Raw genomic sequence first — 24,313 nt, 5'->3', positions numbered from 1 at the left:
ATGCTCGGGTCCTAAAGTATCAGTTAGTGTGTTACCATTTCAGTTGACATCGTCCTTATTTACTTCATTTTAAGGACTCTAAGCTTAATCACTCAGCTCTCTCAGTACAACTTATGACTGTTTAATCCCATCAGCAGCAGGGATTGATGTCAGAGTATTACTGAATTTGACAAATGACAGAAGCAGTACAACTGGGATTCAGTTCTTGGTAAAATGTTGATTCATGATTTCTGAAAACCCTACTTTCCAACTTCCCTCAAGCTTACAGGACTTTTGCTAAACAGATTAATCTTCCACACTCAAAATCAACTTTTCCTCAAGCACAGCAACACAAGGAGTTTCACTGAGGCATTACAGCCATCTCACTATTGCATCAGTCAACAGGTTTTGTGCGAGTTAAGATGGTTGCAGAAGTTGCGTGTAGTTATTTCTTCTTTTTTTTTTTTTTACCGAGTTCTTACTAGCTGAGTTTTATTGCATTAATTCTTGACAGTATCCACAAATGATTTATTACTTCCTGTCATGGTCATTCCTGCTAATGAGGCATCATTAGCATACACGGTTACATAAGGACATCTGCCAGAGGTCAGCAGCACTAACCCAGTCAACCACGCCTCCTCCACCTACCCTGATTGGTGTCTTTTTAGGAATTTGTGAGAAGGGTCTTATGGGTTTGACTCAGAGACCATTTAACATTTTGTGTGTGTGTGTGTGTGTGTGTGTGTGTGTGTGTGTGTGTGTGTGTGTGTGTGTGTGTGTGTGTGTGTGTGTGTGTGTTTGTTTGTTTTAAAAAAAAAGAGATAAATGCCACTTTTTCAGATCCTGACTGTATATAAAATTATATGGCATATAAAAAAATATTTATGACCTAATAAAGGACAAAGAGCAAAGTTTATTTAGTGTGGTTTGAGTCTGGGAGAGATTTGATTATGTTATTTTATGATGTTTCTAAAGTAGTTTACTCTGACTGATTACTGAACTGTGATTATCTGTCAAAATGCTTCTGTACTAATTTGTATATTTGCAAATGTAGCACAGAATAAAAAAAATATTTCATGTGAAATAATGTAATTTTATATACTAACATTCAAAAATTTTGAATGTCATACCATTACAACAGTATGCTATTTGCTGTACTAATTGCACATTATATTCTGACGACACTCTACCTTGTTCTATAGAGTACTTAACTTTATTTGTTTTTCTATGATTAGTATTCGTGTACTTTTGATTAGTTGTATTTATTTACTACAGTAGCAGGTAGCAATGTTTCATTCATTTGGATTTACAAATGAATGAAATGTGAGCTGAACGGTCAGGTTCAGTATGTTACTTCGCAGCCACCGTACTTTTCTGAACGGGAAACGGCGTTTGTTTGTTGTGTTACCTGTTAACATTAGCTAAAGACATGGCGGAATACGCACACGTAAAATCTACCAAACTGGTTTTAAAAGGTCATAATAAAGGGTAAGGGCTATTTTTGCTTTGTGGCATTACCCGATGCCACCTCAACTACTTTTCGGGGCTTATTATGTGCTCTTTTCTCTGCTAGCTTTAATTAATACGCTAGGCTAGGCTAACAGTAATGCTACAAAGAAGAAACTTACCTCTTAGCCCGTAGTTAACCAACATATCTACAGTCTTTAAGGTTGGACAGGAACGTTTTTGAAAAAAGGGCTTTGCAAGTGAAATAATTACCAGTCAAAATAAACAGAAAGATTTAAAGATAAAGCGTGATGTTAAACCACCAACCTGAAGGCTTTACCTAAAGCATAAGTTAACTGGAGTAACATAAACTAATCTGTTAGCAATGTTAAAGAAAGTGTAAGTGAGAGAGAAAGAACTACAAAGAAAAAAAAAACCCACATTATGCAGCATGTGGTTTGCAAAAAAATCATATTTATTATAAGGAACATAAATAACTTCATAAAATGAAAGCTCCAAGCTATAGTTTGGGTTAAAATTCACTGGAGCTGAATACTTTTATGGAGAAACAGAAGTCCTGAAACCCTTTATCCATATTAAGTAATAAATGATAATATTCATTTGGTGTTGCTTAGTATTTAGTATATATTATTTGGTATTATTCCAAGAGAGTGGAAGTTGCATTTCAAGGAAAATGCTTGGATATTGCAAGGTCTATTTTATAATTAAATTTAGCTACTGTACAATTTAAGACATTTTTGATTTTTTTTGTGTGAAAAAAGTAATAAAATACTAAATTAAAGCAGTCTGCCTATTTACTTGACACAAACATTTTCTTTACATAGGAATATATATATATATATATATATATATATATATATATATATATATATAAACTTTGTAGCTAGCAAGCAGGGTAAAATATACCCACATTAATTTGTCTATTAACTAGTGCTCATTAAGAAGCTGATCTTTTCCATCTTGATATTAATGTCACAGGAAAAAGAAGAAAAACAAAGATAAGAAAAGAAAAGCCACAGATGAAGAGGAAAGGCTTGATATTGTTGGTATGTATATCTTCTGTATTTTACATTAGTATTTTGTCCATTAAGCAGTAAGTGTTCTTTGAGCATACAAACAGCTAAGATCTTTCAGATATAAAAACGAATAAATTAGAGGGGTCTGTTCAAACTCATTCAAACATCAACATTCTTGATACATTCATGACTGAAGGAATATATTCTTCCCTACTGTTAATGTCTCTTAAATTCACAGTAGTGCCGTGCATTATTTAAGCTCTGACATGGACCTTTTTTTCTCACTAGGTGGCTGGTGGTCTGTAAGCAGCTTTGGAGAAATTACAGGAACAGTTGCCATAGAGATGCAGAACAAGTCATACATCCATGCCCTGGATACCGGTCTCTTCACACTTGGTTCACCACACAGAGGTAAGAGGAGAGACTGGGGTTACATCAAAATTTAACTCTGTTTTTTTCAAAGGTTCAGCTATTTCTGCAGCTCATGGCTTATTCTAGAGACAGTCGAAGTTATTAGCTGATAAATAGTGTAAAACTATTTGAAGTCTGTGTCCTGTGCTGTATCTATACAGCATAGAGCTAAATTTCATTCAAGATTTTTTTTTTTATTATTTGTTTGTTTTAAGCGACATCAGACATTATCATGAAATCTGAACTCAGATTGTGCAAAGAAACTTGGAAGTCCTTAGTGGATAGCGCTAGGCTAGCAGTAGGCTGCCTGTACTAAGCAATTATGGATGAGGGTTTGGAATTTAATGTGGTTTAAAATAAGCAGCAAGCTGGAATTATTTCTTCTCAGTCAGTAAGCAACAACATCTACCTACTGTTATCCAGCTTTGTGTTTTCATATGACCATAGCATGCTATTGAAATGTTATTATCATTGTTTAAAAGCATATTCTTAGGCTTTTGTAATCCTGTACAGCAGCTTATTATTACAGTTAGCCATGTTGCTAATGATTGGCAGTCCAAACGCATGCCAACTAATACAACCGAAAGGTTAGCAAGTAGATCAAGTATGATCCACTAAGGTAATGCTAATATAAACAAAAGAATATGTACATGGATACTCCTTTCCATTCTCCTCTTTTTATAAAAAGGAGTGTGTGAATCTAGGATTTAATTTTTAATGACATGATTCTTCTAGTTTGTGCTCATAGTTATTTATTTTGTGTTCATCACTCTGCCTGCTGTGTTCAGTGTTGTTTTTATATTAGGAGTAAAACAGGAAAGTTATGTGATGTGGCACAACAGTTCCTGTTGAGTCACTAAAGGAAAAAAAGTGATCTATTGTAGATTTAACTGTAAGATCAGCTCCTAGGAACTGTGATTTAGGTTTCACTGGTGTCTATTTTTTTATTTTGTTTTGGGTCTTGTTTTGTTTTTTATGGGACTGTACGAAGTCCGAACCAGAAGTTTCACCCTATTCAAGTTTTGTCCATTCCCTTTGCCTTCCTTACTTTGGGGAAAGGGACAAACAAAGCGGAATGTGGTGAGTTGAGTTTGAGGTGATTACATGTGATGGCAGGCCCCTCAGCTCAGGTCATTTGCACCTCAGATGTGGTCATTAAAGTAGAACTTTGCACTGGGAGCCTGAGCCTGTCGCTGAATTTATGGTATATGACCTCCTGACTTTGCATGTTCGTGGTGGAGTTGAGCTGTCATCACCCCTAACTAGGGCTGTGCGATATGACGAAATATAACTGATGACGTAATTAAAACATAATATGAAACACGTTTCATATTATATCTATCATTTGTTTCGTGGTGTGGCAAAATACACTGTATACAGCGATATTTTTTTCATCGTTTGGATGGTCACTACATGGATGCAGGCACAGAGAATACCAGCATGGCTACTGGGGATGAAGCAGAACCAGGTAGCTCCAAACAGAAGGACCAGTCAAAACAAATCGAGGACCTTATTTCTAAACAAGGGGCTACCTCTGTTCATGGACATGGTTTGGTTATGAAGTGTCTCACATGGACCAGAAAACAGAACTATGCAAATTATGCCACAAATCCATCCCCACCACAGACAGAATGCAGTCATTAACAAAGCATGCCATAAAACTATTGCTGCAAAAGGTAGCAGTACCATGAATTTATTCCACCAGCTGAAAAGTCTTCCACTGCAAAATGAGACTGTTTAATCTTGGCATGTCCACGTCTCCCCACACATCAAAGAAAATGTTAAATAAATCAGCTGTGATACCTGTGACTATTCCTCGTCAGTTGTTTTTATAGTCACTGTTTACGCTTTTGTTTCTGTAATTTGAGGTTTATTGTAAAATTTTATATGTTAGAAGCATGAAGGAGCACATTCTTAATTTCATTTGTTTTCAGAATCAGAAATGGAATGAATACTACAGAATGTACATAAGGTGCAGTTGCAGTCTGGCAGTGGGAGCAGTGTGACAGGTCAACTGTTTAGGAGGGAGATGGCAAGGGGAAAGAAACTGTTCCTGTGTCGGGTGGTCCTGGTCTGCAGGCTTCTGTACCGTCTGCCAGAGGGCAGCAGATCAAAAAGTCTGTGACCAGGGTGTGAGGGGTCTGCGATGATTTTCCCTGCCCGTTTCCTGGTTCTTGAGAGGTACAGATCCTGGATGGAGGACAAGGGGGCGCCGATGATCCTTTCTGCTGCCCGTACAGTCCGCTGCAGTCTGTTCCTGTCCTGTTTAGTGGCTGCACCATACCAGACTGTGATGGAGGAGCACAGGACAGACTCAATGACCTCAGTGTAGAACTGGATCAGCAGCTCCTGTGGAAGACTGTACTTCCCCAGTTGTCTCAGGAAGTACATCCTCTGCTGGGTCTTTTTGAGGATGGAGTTGATGTTGGTCTCCCACTTCAGGTCCTGGGAGATGGTGGTACCCAGGAACTTGAAGGTCTTCACAGTCGACACAGGGCTGTCTGATATGGTGAGGGGGAGCAGAGTTGAGGGATGTCTCCTGAAGTCCACTGTCATCTCTACAGTTTTAAGAGTGTTCAGCTCCAGATTGTGCTGACTGCACCAGAGTACCAGCTGCTCAACTTCCTGCCAGTATGCAGACTCATCACCATCCTGAATGAGGCCAATGACAGTGGTGTCATCTGCAAACTTTAGGAGTTTAACAGCCGAGTTCTTGGAGGTGCAGTCGTTAGTGTAGAGGGAGAACAGCAGTGGTGAGAGGACACATCCTTGATGGGCACCAATACTGAGGGACTGAGTTTCAGAGGTGATCTCCCCCAGCCTCACTTGTTGCTTTCTATCTGTCAGGAAGCTGGTGATCCACTGACAGGTAGCTGGTGACACGCTGAGCTGGGAGAGTTTGGAGGGGAGAAGTTCAGGCACAATGGTGTTAAAAGCCGAACTAAAGTCCACAAACAGGACCCTGGCATAAGTTCCCGGGCGGTTGAGGTGTTCCAGGATGTAATGCAGCCCCATGTTTACTGCATCATCCACCGACCCGTTTGCCCGGTAGGCAAACTGCAGAGGGTCCAGCTGGTGGCCTGTAATGTTTTTCAGATGGGCTAACACCAGTCGTTCGAAGGATTTCATGACCACAGACGTCAAGGCGACAGGTCTGTAGTCATTCAGTCTCAGTTTATTTTGTCTTCTAAATTCTATGGCACTATATGGTTGAAAATAACATTTGTATACCGTGTATTGTGATATGGATGATCTGATATCCTCATGTTGGTGTTGTTCCAGGTTCAACATTGCAAGTGACCAATCACATTGTTGTGACGTTATTCTTTTGCGCGCCAAGCCATTCGTGCATTTATGAAATTCCAATGTTGCAAGGACAATATCAATTCTGCTTACTGTTTATTAAAGGGTTAGGGTTAGGGTTAGGGTCATGGTCCGTTGATCGGCGGACAGAGGCGGTTTCACGCAGCTTTAGAACAGTTTTTTGTTTTACGCCGCTTTTTCCCGAAGTTGCAAAAGTATGACGTCACAATATTCTGATTGGTCACTTGCAACGTTGATCCTGGAACAACATTTAGTATGATGATCTGGGAACAACACCAACACGAGGATATCAGATCAACCATTGTGATATAGCCAAAAAATGTCGTGATATTAGATTTTCCTCATATCGTCCAGCCCTACTCCTAACACAAAAATTTGCATCGCCCTCTCTCTGAGGTCTTATATGATCGGATGATAATTGTACATCTACTAACACAGTGGTTCCCAACCTTTTTTTTTGCTAGGCCCCCTTTGTTTTACAAGAAAAATGTCTCAATTCTCAAACATTTAGTAAACAATTAAGCAAATACAAGTAAACTGCAATAAACTACAGGTAGTAATAAAATAAACTACTAACTCTTTTACGCTACGTGCACACCTACACGGGTATTTTTGAAAACGCAGCTGTTTCTGTGCGTTCTGACCTTTCGTCCACACGGAAACGGCGTTTTGAATCACCGAAAACTGAGATTTTTTTAAAACTCCTGTTTTGAGTTTACGTGTGGACGAGGAATACGGAGTTCCTCTCGCAACGTCAAAGGTATGTTCCTTTTTTCACATCACGCTGTGCTCCACATTATTGTTTACATGACATGAATTGCAGAATGGCAGATAGAGACAAAATACTCGCAGTTACTGTCCCTCTATTTACAAAGGCAGAGGCATCACGGTGTAATTATTTTACGTGTAGTTGTTTTTTTCCTGTGTAATAATATTCAACATTGCTATCAATAAATTTTTTCAAAAAATGCCTCTCTGTGCAAAATGGGTTTAAAAAAATAACTGTGGGATACTGTTTGTCCGTGATTTGAACCGAGGGAACAAATCGTGGCAGGATCAGCCTGATATTATTTGTATCCCACTGTAACTTTACTGTATAAAGAGCTAACATCGCCAAAATGTCAGGAGTAGTTAGTCATTACAACAAGTGCTTGTGAACTAAAAATCAAGAATGATACTGTTTGTCTGTGATTTGAACAGCCCAGCGCTGCTTTCGATGCAGGGAAAACCACTTCTGTCGCGGAGATCTACCTCGGCACTTGTGCAGGTGAAGCCAAAGGGAAGATATGCTTCACCATATTTTCTAGTCTTTGGTTTGGAAGGAAGTTGGTTTGGAAACATATTTGGCGATGCTTCATCTCCTGCTTTGCGTTTGTGTGGAAGGAAGCCCCGTCAAAAAAACTGTCCATTATGCTAGCAGTGTCCAAGCGTTCTTTTTTTTTTTTTTTTTTTTTTCTTCATACTGCGCCCCCCCTGCAATGGCTCTGCGGCCCCCCTAGGGGGCGGGCCCCACACTTTGGGAACTTCTGTACTAACAGATTAAACAGTGATCATATTGTTCTGTGTCAGAAAGAAAGCGCATACAGGGAGTGCAGAATTATTAGGTAAATGAGTATTTTGTCCACTTCATCCTCTTCATGCATGTTGTCTTACTCCAAGCTGTATAGGCTCGAAAGCCTACTACCAATTAAGCATATTAGGTGATGTGCATCGCTGTAATGAGAAGGGGTGTGGTCTAATGACATCAACACCCTATATCAGGTGTGCATAATTATTAGGCAACGTCCTTTCCTTTGGCAAAATGGGTCAAAAGAAGGACTTTACAGGCTCAGAAAAGTCAAAAATAGTGAGATATCTTGCAGAGGGATGCAGCAGTCTCAAAATTGCAAAGCTTCTGAAGCGTGATCATTGAACAATCAAGCGTTTCATTCAAAATAGTCAACAGGGTCGCAAGAAGCGTGTGGAAAAACCAAGGCGCCAAATAACTGCCCATGAACTGAGAAAAGTCAAGCGTGCAGCTGCCAAGATGCCACTTTCCACCAGTTTGGCCATATTTCAGAGCTGCAACATCACTGGAGTGCCCAAAAGCACAAGGTGTGCAATACTCAGAGACATGGCCAAGGTAAGAAAGGCTGAAAGACGACCGCCACTGAACAAGACACACAAGCTGAAACGTCAAGACTGGGCCAAGAAATATCTCAAGACTGGTTTTTCTAAGGTTTTATGGACTGATGAAATGAGAGTGAGTCTTGATGGGCCAGATGGATGGGCCCGTGGCTGGATTGGTAAAGGGCAGAGAGCTCCAGTCCGACTCAGACGCCAGCAAGGTGGAGGTGGAGTACTGGTTTGGGCTGGTATCATCAAAGATGAGCTTGTGGGGCCTTTTCGGGTTGAGGATGGAGTCAAGCTCAACTCCCAGTCCTACTGCCAGTTTCTGGAAGACACCTTCTTCAAGCAGTGGTACAGGAAGAAGTCTGCATCCTTCAAGAAAAACATGATTTTCATGCAGGACAATGCTCCATCACACGCGTCCAAGTACTCCACGGCGTGGCTGGCAAGAAAGGGTATAAAAGAAGAAAAACTAATGACATGGCCTCCTTGTTCACCTGATCTGAACCCCATTGAGAACCTGTGGTCCATCATCAAATGTGAGATTTACAAGGAGGGAAAACAGTACACCTCTCTGAACAGTGTCTGGGAGGCTGTGGTTGCTGCTGCACGCAATGTTGATGGTGAACAGATCAAAACACTGACAGAATCCATGGATGGCAGGCTTTTGAGTGTCCTTGCAAAGAAAGGTGGCTATATTGGTCGCTGATTTGTTTTTGTTTTGTTTTTGAATGTCAGAAATGTATATTTGTGAATGTAGAGATGTTATATTGGTTTCACTGGTGAAAATAAATAATTGAAATGGGTATTTATTTGTTTTTTGTTAAGTTGCCTAATAATTATGCACAGTAATAGTCACCTGCACACACAGATATCCCCCTAAAATAGCTAAAACTAAAAACAAACTACTTCCAAAAACATTCAGCTTTGATATTAATGAGTTTTTTGGGTTCATTGAGAACATGGATGTTGTTCAATAATACAATTATTCCTCAAAAATACAACTTGCCTAATAATTCTGCACTCCCTGTAGTTATTTTTAGGCTTGTTGTTTCATAATATATCAGTAGTGCTGCAGTAGTCCAAAAGAGCTCCGTATCAGCTCAGGATGCTTTTCTTTGACAGTCATAATAGTAATCACAATAATTAACTCGAGGATTTTTTTTTTCTCAATTGTCTGTAATTTTATAAACAGAACATTTTCTTGTTTGCAACACTTTCAGACTATTTTATGTGTATACTTATCTACATGATGTTGATTATGGGCAAGGATAATTGAAGAGCAGGATTATACGGAGGGGGGGTCACTGTGTACAGTAGGATATAAGTGGTTCTGCTTTTCATTTTGTCGTTTTAAATGAAGATGTAAAGTCTGCAGCTTTTTACTTATTCCATGCTCGTGCAAACTTGAGAAGCAAAAACCTAATCTGGGGTGAGGTTTACCGTAGGCTCCTGGATTCGCCTTCAGTCCACAAAGCAGTAATTACTTACGCAGTAAATCCAGACACCAGACTGAAAAGGCTGAACAGGGGTTGACTTGAGGAGGAGGGTAGAGCCAACTCTGAGTTTTCACCCATTTCTGCCTTCAGGCACTTCTGAGGAAGCGCTTTTCATTGACACAGTCCTCCCAGAACAGAGACCCTACTAACAATTAATTCAGACCACATTTATTGAGAACCTGTGAAAATGGCTGGAAGATTGAAACATCCCAATTCCCTTAGTGGGTCCTCATCCTCTGCATGCGCAAACACCAATTTCCAGTAGATAAAAGAGGGCACAAGCTAGAGCACCGAGAGGGAGATGAAAGATTTCATCGTCTTTACTGAGATTTCTACACTGATGCCACACTGTGGATGTTACAGCCTTTTAGAAATGTTCAGTCACCTACAGGTCAGCGGAAACATGCGGATGTTCTTTTAGCCACCCCACTGGGTCACAGTCAGACATATTCCAAACATAATCAGTGTCTGTTATTCATTAATGCATTCTTTAACATCTCAGAGTCTGCTCGGCGTTGACCTGAATGATGGACTGTGAATTCCTCAAAGCTCTGACTGATTGTAAATGTCAGAAAGTAGCCTCATCTCAGGCACCCAGATCAGCACAGCACTACATAACCAGAGGGTCTGCATCATTTATGAAAAACATACATAAGTAAAATACGAAGCGGGTTCAAAGATTCAAAGGTTCAAACTCTAAATATTGAATTAGGACAAACTATGTATAGGGTTCAAAAAATGGAAAAAAGCCAAGATTATAATGAGAGCAATAATATAACACTTAAACAATCTGAAGAGGGCCACTGACACCTGTAAAATCTTTAAAAGGCAAATGTTGCTTTGTGTTTCAGATGATGAAGGACCAGATCCTCCCGAACAGTTTACTGCCATCAAGCTCTCAGACACACGGTGAGTATACAAAGATAAACTGCACATTGTTTTTTCATCTTCTCACCAGCAGATTTATTACCCCATTTCTGCATTTTATATTAAGGATCTGTTTCTATTGTCAAGATGTACACAAGTAATTTACCAGCCCATGGGCGATCAATCCTTGAAGATACGCTGCCTGTTACAGAGCTATTTCTTATGCATTAGTTTCAGTGATAGATCTCAGATTCATACACTAATGTTATTGAACTATTCTTTTCACAGAGAAACACATATTCTGTGGCGAACGTGTTTTGAATATTAGATTAGCCTTTTTTACAAATCTGTTTAGGGTTTTTTTCTTTTTTGCTGTCGCAGGATAGCCTTGAAGTCTGGATATGGAAAGTACCTCGGCATCAGCTCTGAGGGTGTGGTGATGGGGCGCTCTGATGCCATTGGCTCCAGGGAACAATGGGAACCAGTCTTCCAGGATGTGAGTAAATCTTCTAATCGATGTATGCCACCAGTTCAATAATGACATGCAGAGCTGCTGTTTGAGTTTCTTTCTAGTCCAGTGAGTTTTTTTGCAGAAAACAAACGCATCTTTTCAAGATTCCAGATTGGTAGCTTGAGTAGTTTCTGGTGGTGACAGAAAATGTGGCTTAATCCCACAGGTCACAAAACTATTGATTTTATTATTAATGTCAATTTCAGTTATTCTGGCAGACTCATGCTGCGCATATTTGAGTCTGCCAGCAGCAGGGCTGTGAAAGAAGTTTGTTACCTCATGAAGAGGTGTGCAGCGTGCTGAATGCAGCTTGCTGTGGCTTCTGCTCATTGTTTTTTTATCTTGTACTTATATAAAACATGCTGAATACTACAGCCATACAGTGATAAATCCTGAAACCTACTGAATTTTCTGTGATTATGTCAAAATATAACTCAACCCACCAATTAAATGCTGCAGCTGCCAGGAACGTTCACATTGCATTAGCAGTAAGTTGATACGGCCTTTGTTTGTTTTTGTTTAGTTTTCTTTTTGTTTTTGCTGTTGGCACAGTTACCCAGTTTGTATTATTGCAAGTCGCGACTGAACATCTGACATTTATTTTGAAAATTAGAGTTGCTTGATCTCACACTACAGCATCAGCATAATAGGCCAAAACAAGCAGGTGCAGCACCCACACTACCCCTCCTCTTCCTTTGTGTATCATTTACATCCACCTGGAAGCTTGTGATGATCCAACCGAAAACCAACCCGTCGCTATATAATACAATAAATGTCCCTAGCAAGTTGTCATCAAGCAATTTCACTTGTACAATTGTTTGCCTTTTGTGGCTGAATGCTCTCCGACTTCCTATTTTTTCATTGCCGTGTTAGAAGAGACTCTTTTTAATAAAAGGGACAGTGTTTTCAGAGGAACGAGGTTCACATAGATATGGATGGCCAGGCTGCCGAAACATAGAATAGAAAACCTTAGATACTTTATTCTCTGCTAATGAAGCTATCACTCCACTAAATCTAGTAAATGGTTGCACTGGGTTTATCGAACCCTTCTCGATAGAGTACACCAGCCAGATTTAACTGCTAAAGGCACTGGATTAAAATAAGAAAAATAATGATTATGTCATAGTTTCTAATTGCCTTCATTATCAAAGTGGCTGCCAACAAACACTGGAGGGACCCTGGCGTCTTACTTTTAATTGGTGTGCAGCCTTTTAGTCCCTTTACTGTCTGACTTTATACTCTGAAGAGATGATTTGGCAGTCGCACAAATTTAATCAGTGCATTTACTAGCCCGCTAGCAGCAGCACCACTGTGCAGTGAAGTGCAGAGAACATGTGCATGTGAAGATAGAAATCTAAACAAAGATAACAGGCTAAATAAAGATAAAAATTAAAGCATCAGATAATGCTGTGAACACTAAGTTGCTCTACTGATCGCACCGACACAAGTAAGATAATTGACTAAACAATTAGTGGTCTGATAAGACATTTGAATATATTTACTTGGGTTTTCTCTTTTTTTCATATGTTTTGGATACCTTCAAACTTGCAGAAGAATGATAAATGTTTTAATAAGAACTTTATATTCTTGAAATTTGTAAATATTTGTATTTGAAACACAACATGCATATTTTGTGGTTGTGTCACATCGTGTAAAAGGATCGCTTATGTTTTAGTTTCTTTGTTTTGTTTTGGTTTAACCAGCCCCAAAGAGCCCTGATTCATACAACACGCCTCTCGACTGACATTAAGCCCATGGGAGATGGCATTTACCTGAAGTTATGAGCAACTAGCTCATTATGCAGAAAGCATCTACCTTATCACTGCAGCGTGCTGCTTGCCTTCATGCTTTGTTGAAACTATAAACAAGCTGCCCAGCACAACCTTGAAACTCTTTTACATCAAATATTGGGCAACCTTTCATGCCTGTCACAACAACCAATCCCACTGCAATTCTATCTAATCTACCCGACCCCACCCCTCTCCCCATCTCCTGTGTTTTCTTTTTGTTCTGCTTCAGGGTAAAATCGCTTTCCTGGCAGCAAATAGCTGTTTCATTTCCTACAGTGACAACGGGGACATTGTGGCCAAGAGCAAGACAGCAGGGGATGGCGAGATGGTGAAGGTGATGTGTAAATAGTGTTCTTCCACAAGGTTGCATGTTAATCCTTTGATTTTAAGCATGCAATCTCTGTAGGGGTCTGACTGTTAAGTGGGAAGGGGGAAATGTTGTGACCTCACTTCATGGAGTTCAAGGTATTGATATGTAACGCACCACTTCCCTCCTGCTCCTCTCTTTCTCTCTCCCTCTTTCTTTCTTCTTTCTCTTTGTTTTTTGTTTTTTTCCCACTGGACAAAGAACAGATCCGAACTTGTGCAGAACGAGAGGTCAAGCGTAAAGATGACATTGCAGATGAGGACAGGGGCAACGTGAAGTCCTGCGAGATCAATTATGTGTACGTAACCTCTGCTGTTTATAAGCGGTGCTTATGAAATGTGTAAGCAGCCCAAACAAAGACTAATGAAGGAAAAATGTTAAGTTCTCTTATATTTTCTTTGGAATCTTCTCCGTTAGAAAGGTTATCGTAAGTTAGAATAAGTAAATGTTATAATTACCTGTTATTCTTTGCTAAGTTCAGTAGATGCTTTTGTTCTCCTTTAATGTGAAGTTTAACTAGACGTTTCTGTTCTCTTTCAAAATAGGCCTGTGAAAAAGAGGACGTTGTAATTTATTGACGTCCATAACCAGAAAAAGCGGCTGCATGTACCACGGCCCACTACTTAAAAAAAAAAAAAAAAAAGGCTTGTAGCAAGCAGTGAAACACAGATAAGCTGATGTGCTTATGTGAGGCGTTGCAAGATGGTTAAAATGATAGGAAAAGAGGGATATCTGACAGGGAAATACTGTGTCTATAGCAAAGCTATAGGTATCAGTCAGTATGAGGTCTCATCGATAAGCTGCTCAAAAAACAACGTTTAACCTCCAGTGTTTACAACATCATAAAAACATTACATTTAAAGGCATTCATTAAGAGGTACCAGGTACTTTTTTAGTACCTGCTTTACTGGGTTTCCAAGTGAGTGGAGTCGCATGCCACTGATTGGCCAGCCAGTGGCATCACTGTTGTGAAAGCATCTTTTTGAAACCCAACAACAAGGGAAACAGCAGCATGAAAACCAACACCGTGTCTTTGAGTCTGACTAAAAGCTGTAGACGGAGCAGCAGATGTACCATCGCCTCAACGTTCTTCATTGTTTTGTTGTGTTTGTGTCGCATAGAAATGACATCAAAAGACTTTTGGCCATGTTGCTACGGCGACCTGACACACATTGAGGTGGCTCTCAGTTGTAATGGAAAACAACCAAAACCAGATTGAGCCGAGTAGGTACTAGTGGAAAAGAGGGATAACACTTCTTTTATATGACATATCATTTGTAATATTTCAGCGTAAGTAAATCATCTGAACCCCGACCACACTGCTGGTCACAACTTCTCGATGTTCCAAACAGTGAGCTGCATCTACACATGATGCTTCGGTTTCAGAGGTTAGAAGACTGAAAAATGCCCAATTTAAAATCGTTATGTTAGAAAAGGCCAAAGCTTAATGCCCGTTGGGTTAATCTCTGCATCCACACAGGAAACGATTCGTGTCGAGGTCACGATCAGAGATCATAGAAAACCACTGCCTTCGGCTTGGTGATGATGTCACTACTGTGGAAACACACTAGCAACCAGACGTTAGGAGCTCTCAAGATAAACTTTAGCACAGGATACTGGTGATTGCCATATGGCAGAGTAGTAAATACATTCAGAGGGTTGCCTAGACAACCCGATCCTGGACCAACCATCAGCTTCAAAATGATCATCACCTTTTTCCGTCCCATTTTCTGTAAATCATAAACTCTGCTTTGATACACTTTCTTTGTAAAAAATTCATACTGCTAATAGAATTTGTCTTACAAGCACTTGATGCTTCCTATCAGTAATTAAATTTAATATTTTGCAATAATTTGACATTTTACAGTTTCAACCGAGCACCATCTGCCTCCCCAAAACCAGGGAGGAAAATAAAAGAAAACAAACAGTAATTTCTTTATCCTCACAATTATCTTAAAGTGTCAGTCTCTACTGACAAGATTTGAACAGCAAAAACACTTGCCTGGGTGTGAAGAAGATCACGCCTAAAGGATCTGCCTCATCAATCCAATGCCTTTAAAGGCACAATTGATGGTCTGCTGTAAAAGCGTGATGAGAAGGCAGGCAGCGGCGCATTTTCGCTTCCAATGCTTCAAGTGTTTTATATACAGCCTGTCTGTGGCCTATTAAGTTCCGGGCAATATGTCTGAAGCTGTGTTTTTGTTAGTTTTTTTACTTGGCATGCTTTGGCTTTCGTTGGCCACTATTATTTGTTTTAGATGAATGCGGGGGAAATGGACTCATCTTGCTGACATGTTGATAATGGCTGCCCTTGAGCCTGTGTCTTGATGTAGTGTTTAGCATCTGAAATGCTTCTCAGGATGGAGTGTGCCTTGGGAACGGCAAAATGCAGGCAGAATGGGAGAGAAAGTAAATATCGGAGAGTTTTCCGACACACTGCCGCGCTTGTTTATGAAGGTTTTGTCTGAGATATTTAAGTATGTTGTTAAGGTGGCTTATATTAAAATGAGGGATTATTTTAAGCTTTTTTCCAGGGACTTTATGATATTCAGGTGAAGCTTATTCAGATGCACAGCAACATGTATTAATTAAAGGCGAAATCCAACTACCCACTTCAACGCTTCCGGCAGCTGAGTATTTAAATAAGAGCACTGTATGTGTGGTCGCTGGTGGCAGCTGGTAGGCTTAACCACTCAGCCTTTTGCTGTTTAGGTGCCACTGTCAACATTTAGATAATACTTGAGAGCATTATTTGGAATTATTTTTTAAGGTTTTAGCTGCTTATGAAGCCTTGATGTCATTGAACATTTCTGTGTGTGTGTGTGTGTGTGTGTGTGTGTGTGTGTGTGTGTGTGTGTGTGTGTGTGTGTGTGTGTGTGTGTGTGTGTGTGTGTCTTACAGGAAGAAGTTTCAGAGTTTTCAAGATCGAAGGCTCAGGGTTAATGAGGGCGACGCCACTGTCCTAAAGAAAGCCAGGACGGATGGAAAATTTCACGAAGCTTTGCTCGACAGGTGTGAAAATAAGTGTATTATATCCTTACTGTCAGCCACTTACGCTTCTTTTAATGAGCGCTCTCTGTTAAGGGATCTTCTTTCCCAAATGAGTGTTTCTACCTGAAGTTATTAAATTCAAAGTGCCAGAGGAGTGTTTTGTGTAAAAAGAAAGCACTCAGGTACTGCAGAGGCCTGTGTGTTCACACACTATGTAATACAAAGCAATGAAAAGGTGGCATTCAAGATCAGCATGTGTGCATTCAAAATCCACTTTATTCCTGCACTTCACTTCTGTTTGTGATTCCCTTTCAAAGATAAAGCTGATAGCAGTTTTACATCTCTAAATGAAGATTTGCTTTGGAAAAAATCTCAGTTGAAAAATTCAAGTGGGATTCAAGGGTTTAGAAAAAAACTGAAGGGTATATATATTTTTGTTTCTTTTCTGATTTAGTTTTTTTACACAGTGAAATTTTCGGAGGTTTTATCCTGTTGTGTTGGCATAATCTTTATCTACTCTTATAGTATATAAAGTCTTACACAAATCAGTTCTCTGTAGTTACCATTTAGAGCAGTTTTTAAATTCAAGTTATTCTAATCATGGAATTAATACACGTATTATTTGCACTGATTAACCCTGAATATAAGATGTCCTTTTTTTTTATTTTATTGCAGGCGAAGCAAAATGAAAGCAGACAGGTACTGCAAGTGAAGAATGTGGATTGCTGTCATGCCTTTGTAAATGAATGCATTTTATAGATTTGATCATATGACATCGGATTATGACTGTGAGTGTTTTATGTATTTTGAATAAACTTTTAAACTTTATTTTGTTTTGTGTCCTTTTTTACAGCCATGTTCATCTTTGTGAGATTCTTTGCTTTGCTTTGCTCTGGAGAAAAATTGTGTCTAATGTTTGTGGAATGCTTTTGCAACCTTTGATAGGAATCAAATGGCCTGTATAGTGGTATTTGATATGTGAACTATGAAGATTATTTAGTGGGAAATTAACTACAGGCTGATGTTTAACTAAGCTTTAATGAAAGGCAGCAATACCTAATTCGTTAATCTATAACTTAGTTTGACAGTACTCTGTGTGCTTCAGTATTTGCAATGATTTTATGCAATAAGGGTACATGAATGCAACTCAAAAGAGGTAGTGAATTCACTTACACAACTCAGCATGTGTTTTACCCTCCACTGCAGGCATTTATCCTTTTGGCCTATTGATGCATTACTAAATGGGCACACTGGGCACAGGATTATGGGGGCATAGATATTACACGTTTTCACCTGCAAAATATCTGTGTGAATGAAACCTAGTCTAGAATGAGTTATAAAATGAATACAATCAGTTACAAAATACTTCTTTTGTATCAGGGCAGTGCTGGTGATCTCACTGTTTTAGGATGTGTATTCATTTCACAGTCAGAATTATAAAGAACCTTTAGAAAAAAAACTGTCAGCATTACAAAAATGAAAAGAAAGTGAAATAACAGACATAAAAAAACAAACCATAGAAGGATAAAATCAATGGAGACAAAAGTGATTATCAATCAAACATCTTTTAAACTGTGTTTAAAAGCTGTAGATGGTCTGCTGTCTAATATTAGTTTGTATAGAGCTCCACTGTTGCACAACCTTTACAGAAAATGCACACTGACCACAAGAGCTCTGCCTCAAAGGAAAAATACAGGCTTGTCAAACGTCTTTGATTCCTGTTTACACTGGCAATGAAGTAACTAAATGTTGAAGAAGCCACATAAGGTAATTTTCTTATAAATAGGACATGACCATATATATATGTATAGCTAGATATATATATATATACACATATGTATACATACATATACGTGGTCAAGGGTTGTTTTTATACGGAAGTGAAAAAGGACACGTGATGATTTGCATTTATTTTTCTCATGTGACAGCCACTTATGACCAGTTACTGTAATCTGATTACTTTTTCCAAGTAATTTGTAAAAGTAAGGGATTACTATTGCAGGTGAAAATAGACTTAAGAGCAACAGTACTTAGTGGTCCTGAATCTTTGACTTTATGTTTTGCTATGTAAAAATATTTTATTTTGTATGCTGGAATATGGAGAAAATAGGTTTAAATGTTAAAAACATTTCTTCAAGTCAGAGAATGTTTCATATAATTTCATTTTTACTTGATGCAAAAAAGTTAAAAGATTCAAACTAATAAAACAAGTTTTAAAAAAACTTTTTCATTTGATTTAATTGTATATAATGGATTATGCAGGAAAAAATAGAATTGGGCTGAAAGGTCTATTGCTATATAACGTTTTCAGGTTGTGCATCATGTTTTTAGAAAGTAACAAAGTAATAAAGTAACTAAATACTTTTGAAAATAAGTAATCAGGAAAGTAATGGGATTTTTTTTAATATATACATATATATTAGTGTATAACTGGCTGTCACATGAGAAAGATAAATGCAAATCATCACGGGTGTCCTTTTTCGCTTCCGTATGGAAACAACCATTGTCCTGTCATCTGGGGGGTGTTTTATAACACTTTAATTATTCTGTAATTGCTTTGTTCACGTCTCTCGCTTGGCAACCAAAAGCCATTTTAATTGTGCTGTTTTATCCACTCAGAAGACGTGTGGGATGCGTGTTTCCCTGCATTTATTAATGGAAAGGGCGTTTAATACATTCTCGAGCTCTTCCTGTTTCCCCTCGGCTGTGCAAAAGTCAGTTCGCCGTCATGGGATAAACAGCAGGAACTTCCGCAGTAAACTTAACGAAACAACAAACCGAGCTGGACATTAGAAAGCGGTTTGAGGGAGATCTTCTGAAATGGGTCCCGGTGTGCTTCTCGTTTTAGCGGCTTCGTTCTGTGTCGTATGGACACAGTTTGTGCCTCCGGTAAGCAAGATTTCTCTAACCACACTAACACGCCGTGTTATCAAAGCTCGACTGTTGTCTGACTGCATTGTTTTCAGTGATGTTTGAACCATAAGAGACAGTGACCTTCTCTCCCGCTTATTTACTGCTGTTACTTTCGTGTGTTTGCAGTACACAGAAGACTGTCGGACGGACATGTATCCACCGAAAGGCCCCACGTATGTCACATTATTGTGTAGCTGTCATGTTAATGTTTTAGAGTTGTTACAGAAACTCCGTGATTCGCCTGGTAGCTGAGTCACTGCTGTGTTTGATAACAGCCCTGCTTCGTAATGAGCTCTGCTGCTTTCACTTACTCCTCGTAAATTTGTTAGCCGCACATGTATCCGTTGACAATACTTTGTATTATTTCTTTATGCAATTTTATTACTGCCATTGGCCCTAAGTGAGCTCTGGGCGAGCTTTCTTCCCTTTTTGTGTGTGTGTCTTAACTGTACACTAAAGCTAAAACTGCCAATAATGAATATAGATAGCAGGGATCAGGACAACACATATGCATCGGATACTTCACCTTTTAAACTTTATCCACAGAGTTTTAAAGATCTCTCGGCTATAAGGGAAGTGTAAGATTTATTCTTTGCCACCATTCTTCAGCAATCAGGCTTAACAAGTTTTGATGAGGACCCCCTTAGATGTCTGCACTCCCCCACCCAGGAATTTAAAAAGACAATTCAATTCACTAATATTTATGCAGCGCCAAGTCACAACTGCAGTCACCTAAAGGTGCTTTAATTCTAACAATCAACCTTTAGGCAAGCACTTAATGAAAGTGGGAAGGAAAAACTCCATTTTAACAGGAAGAAACCTTTGGCAGAACCAGGCTCAGGGAGGGGAGGCCATCTTCCATTAGTGAGGGAGGGAGTGAGGGGAGGGAGACGGGGCAAAAAAACTACTTCTTTCTAACCGAAAGAAGTAGTTTTATCCAGCCATTTATCATTTATGTCATCATATCTTCGACTAGTTTTGCACTCACTTTATTATTTCTTAACCAAGTCAGTAATGTATTAGAACTCACTTAGCTGCAATGAACAATAATGCTGTGAATGGAGGCTTACCACTAAAAGCAGGGGAGTAGTGTCGTTTTTAAATCTTTTGCTTTCTAATCAGGTTCAAAGGAGCCGTGAGCTGGTACACAGTGGACCTCGACTTACCGCCCAGCAAGAGATGGTCGGCTGTGATTACTGACAAAAAAACAGATGTAAGAGTCATTGGAAAACACTTCGCAATAATGCTCCAAGTCCCAGAAAAAAAAGCGCATTAAAATCGTGATCTTATTCTCTTCAGCTGGTCAACATGATAGAAGCCATCAAAGAGCTGGCTGACGCTTTAGTGCCGAGCGGAAAGCTGATAGAGATGGTCGACATTGCACTGGTGAGTGCTGTCTTCTCTTCTCCCACTTCCTTGATATATACTTTTTTTTTTTTTTTTTAAACTTCATCTCAAGTGTTTCTGATTGAATCCTTTGCAATGTTTCACAGCCTTTAATGGTGGACACACTTCCAAGCCCGTTCAATGAAGAAATCAGAGGAATCGCAGCTGCTTCAGGGGCTCCTCTTGGTAAATAAATGAATTGAAGTAAAGTAGTCAACTCTCTAGTAAGCAAAAAAGGAAATCCAAATAATCTCTGTTTTCGTCATTCTTAGGTGAAGTCGTCTTGTTTAACATCTTCTACGAGGTGTTCACCGTGTGCACGTCGATTGTTGCAGAAGACGAAAAGGGTAAGTGGGCTGATTTTTGGAGTCAGTGAAGTGATTTTTATTTTTTTTAATAATTAACTGATACACTGTTGGGCTTTGGCTTTTTTCAGGTAACCTCATTCATGGCAGAAACTTAGACTTTGGTCTATTTATGGGGTAAGTTTATCAGTTTCACAGGTTTCAAATTTTAAGCCAAGTCTTGCCTCAGACAGGTTAAAAGTGTGTTCTTCTTCAAAGCTGGGACGTGAAGAACAAGTCGTGGATCATTAGCGAGAGGCTGAAGCCTCTCGTGGTCAACCTCGACTTCAAGAGAAACAACCAGACAGTCTTCAAGTCGACAAACTTTGCCGGTTATGTTGGCATGCTCACCGGCATCAAGCCTGTGAGTCATTTAGTAGCACATCTGAGGACTCAATCGGCATAAAACATTATTTAAGGCAGCAGAGTTGCCTATGCTCTTTGTAGTTGTGGAAGTACAGAAGATTAAAAGGAAAGTTTCTCTTGCAGAACATCTTCACCCTGACTATGAACGAGCGCTTCAGCCTCGACGGAGGATACATTGGTGAGCTTTTGGGGTTCTACACGTGCTCAAGATCAGATGTTTTGTCATTGTTTGTCAACGTGTTGATCTGCTCTCATGCAGGAATCCTGGAGTGGATCTTGGGACAAAGAGATGGGATGTGGATGAGCTTTCTCACTCGATCAGTCCTAGAAAATGCAACCAGGTATTCTTTGATACTTAAAGCAGTTTTTTGGCCACTAATGAGCACCAAGACAGTGTGACAGTGTGCCTTTTCGTGTTAATGTGTAGAAGTGGGAGGCAGTGAAACGCTGCAGTGCCCGACTATAACAAGACAAAAGTAGATTTAAGTAGAAGATTAAGTTTTGCTGTTATTTGGTACGCAGTGCATCCACTGTTTGATACATCTTAGGGATTTCGATGGCATTGTTAGTAATAAATTAGTTTGTTTGTTTTTTGTTTTTTAGCGATGATCTCTCCTTTTGAGTTTTTGAAAAATAAAGCATAAGAATATCAGATTATAAATCATTGAAAGAAATCATATTAAAATGATTAGAAAATAAAATTCTTTCATTGGAAAGAAAGTTTCACTACAACATAAGAACTGAGTTAAAGCGCATTGTAGTTTCTTTGGTGAATCGGTTTCTGCGAACAATATTTTTATTTTTATTTTTTCCCTCTCCAGCTACGAGGAAGCTAAAAGTCGTCTGGCTCAGACCAAGCTGCTCGCTCCAGCCTATTTCATCCTTGGAGGAAACAGCACAGGACAGGGCTGCATCATCACCAGGTCTAGGCTGCTCAGCATTGATATCTTGGAGTAAGTACTGCTGCCTAGATCAAGGCCACTTAATATTAAATGTGTGTTGAACAACACAGAACCTTGTATTCTTGGATAAAGGGATGATAGATCACCCTCATGAGGTCCTGCAAAAATCTCAGTGTAGATCTGTGGCGATTTGGTAGCTAGAGACCATAGAAAGTGATTATTTTGGTTACTTGTAAACCTTCAGGCAAGCGACTAAAGAGACTACCAGTAAGAATTGATAATACCATTGATCGATATAACTGATAAATACATTAGAGGGTCACTGAGGTACCCAGATCCTGATCTGCAAGCAACGGGCTGGCAGCTTTAAAGCAATGCGTGACAAGCGTATCGCTTCCTGTTTGTACACGGCTTAAGGCGCTAAAATCCAACACACAGCAAAAGTACTGGATCATGAGTCAGTGATGCTGCTTTCCTCATGCTCTCATGATTTGTTGCTTAACTAGCAGCTGAGGTCAGATGGTAAACAGTCCAGTTACTTGCTGTTATTGCACGTCACACACTGAAGTTTGACCAACTTGTTCCTCAGGATTGATCTGAAGCTGGGCCGGTGGTACGTCCTGGAGACAAACTACGACCACTGGAAGGACCCTTTCTTCCTGGATGACCGCAGGACTCCAGGCATGAAGTGCATGAATCAGACCACACAGGCTGTGAGTACTGAAGACGCCCACTTCCTGTCCAGAACTGACAGAATTCTGTCAGAAACCTGGCTTTAGGTCTGAGTCTCTTATCACCTTTTGATCATTTCTTTTGTTTTATTTAAATAGAACATCTCAGTGAAGACAATGTATGATGTGCTGTCAACCAAACCAGTGCTGAATAAGGTGAGCATTTTATGATTGCCAGGACTTATAAAATTAAAGACTACTGTACTTTGATCGGCTGTAACTACTTTCTCCTCCTCGATTTACTTTCTTTCCAGTTGACCACATACACGACACTGATGCAGGTCTCTGAAGGCAAGCTGGAGTCCTACATCAGGGACTGCCCAAACCCATGCATGCCGTGGTGATCCTCTAGACACTGAATCCTGATCAGTTTGGAAGTGCTTCCTGGCACAGAGACACTCAACTGATCCTTTGGATAAAACTAAGCTTTTGTACAGCAACCAGTCACCTGATCCAGTTTCATGTCACTCCAGCATTTGTTTTGCAAGCAGTTTAGTAATACTTTCAACTCTGAGAATCCCAAATCCTTTTTTTCCTCTTCTAATATAAAAGAGAAACGTGCCTCATTTTGTTTTTCCACTGTAATTATTTGTATTTTAGGACGTGTGTGTGTGTGTGTGTGTAACACAACCAAAATGTCAGTTTATTTGTTAAATGTGTCAATTCCAGCTCACTCTTGTCAAATACGTCAATAACAGTTAAGTTAGAGGAACTTAATGATCTGCCACCACATGACTGACATGTTACACACTGACAATGACAAATGTGCATCGGTACTGAACTACTTCCTTTTTCACTGTTTTAAATTATGACTATTAAAAGAATTCTAATAATGAATGCTCTGCTTTTAATTTAAAGGACAGTCCAACCTCTAGTGCTACTTATCCATCGAAATGGTTTTGATGTTAACTTCCCACTCTTGGAGATACTGGCTATAAACGTTGCTTCTGACTATAACTGAATTAGAGGGCCCTTAGTTCTTAATGCAACAAACCAAATTTAAAAATTAAAAAAAAAGCCATTTCAGGCAGGACTGTTTTGTCTTGTCTAAATCCACCAACCAGGAAAAATAAAAGACTAGATGGGCAACAGCTCAGCTCATTATATTATTACATCCTGTCACACTTTCATGAGCACAAGCCTTCCATCCATAGATGCAGACCACCTCCTGCAGAATAATACAGCTCAGTATTTCAGAGAAGGCAGACATCCTGAACTGGACAATTCATGCTCAAACAATCTGCACGAATAAACTAAAACAGGCCAGAGAAACAATATTTCTGTATGACTGGGTGAACTGTGCCTTTGATCTATTTTTTTTTTTTCCTCCAATAAATCCA

The 24,313-nt window shown here is 39.4% G+C and overlaps 2 protein-coding genes across 2 annotated transcripts; both read left to right on the top strand.

Annotated features, from left to right (window-relative positions):
* Positions 1-1,316: 1,316 nt before the first annotated feature.
* frg1 (FSHD region gene 1) lies at positions 1,317-17,159 on the top strand. The gene is made up of 9 exons (XM_026171457.1): positions 1,317-1,467; positions 2,425-2,492; positions 2,751-2,873; positions 10,657-10,714; positions 11,054-11,168; positions 13,203-13,307; positions 13,547-13,638; positions 16,242-16,352; positions 17,007-17,159. The coding sequence occupies exons 1-9, from the start codon at positions 1,409-1,411 to the stop codon at positions 17,041-17,043; spliced, it is 768 nt and encodes a 255-aa protein (XP_026027242.1). The 5' UTR covers positions 1,317-1,408; the 3' UTR covers positions 17,044-17,159.
* Positions 17,160-19,058: 1,899 nt separating this feature from the next.
* Positions 19,059-23,539, top strand: asah1b (N-acylsphingosine amidohydrolase (acid ceramidase) 1b). The gene is made up of 14 exons (XM_026171456.1): positions 19,059-19,220; positions 19,371-19,417; positions 20,367-20,457; positions 20,544-20,630; positions 20,738-20,816; positions 20,903-20,977; positions 21,067-21,112; positions 21,194-21,338; positions 21,464-21,518; positions 21,600-21,681; positions 22,162-22,293; positions 22,832-22,955; positions 23,073-23,129; positions 23,228-23,539. The coding sequence occupies exons 1-14, from the start codon at positions 19,152-19,154 to the stop codon at positions 23,315-23,317; spliced, it is 1,179 nt and encodes a 392-aa protein (XP_026027241.1). The 5' UTR covers positions 19,059-19,151; the 3' UTR covers positions 23,318-23,539.
* The last annotated feature ends 774 nt before the right edge of the window (positions 23,540-24,313 follow it).

This window comes from Astatotilapia calliptera, chromosome 6, assembly GCF_900246225.1.
Source record: "Astatotilapia calliptera chromosome 6, fAstCal1.2, whole genome shotgun sequence".
Lineage (NCBI taxonomy): Eukaryota > Metazoa > Chordata > Actinopteri > Cichliformes > Cichlidae > Astatotilapia > Astatotilapia calliptera.
This window is presented reverse-complemented; position numbering and strand designations above follow the sequence as displayed.

Bases quoted from the DNA above. Each gene is read 5' to 3' on its own strand.
- asah1b (XM_026171456.1), top strand. From the start codon at position 19,152: ATGGGTCCCGGTGTGCTTCTCGTTTTAGCGGCTTCGTTCTGTGTCGTA. The intron at 20,817-20,902 runs GTAAATAAATGA...CGTCATTCTTAG, and splicing joins TGCTTCAGGGGCTCCTCTTG to GTGAAGTCGTCTTGTTTAAC. The intron at 21,682-22,161 runs GTATTCTTTGAT...TTCCCTCTCCAG, and splicing joins GTCCTAGAAAATGCAACCAG to CTACGAGGAAGCTAAAAGTC.
- frg1 (XM_026171457.1), top strand. From the start codon at position 1,409: ATGGCGGAATACGCACACGTAAAATCTACCAAACTGGTTTTAAAAGGT. The intron at 10,715-11,053 runs GTGAGTATACAA...TTGCTGTCGCAG, and splicing joins ATCAAGCTCTCAGACACACG to GATAGCCTTGAAGTCTGGAT. The intron at 11,169-13,202 runs GTGAGTAAATCT...GTTCTGCTTCAG, and splicing joins GGGAACCAGTCTTCCAGGAT to GGTAAAATCGCTTTCCTGGC.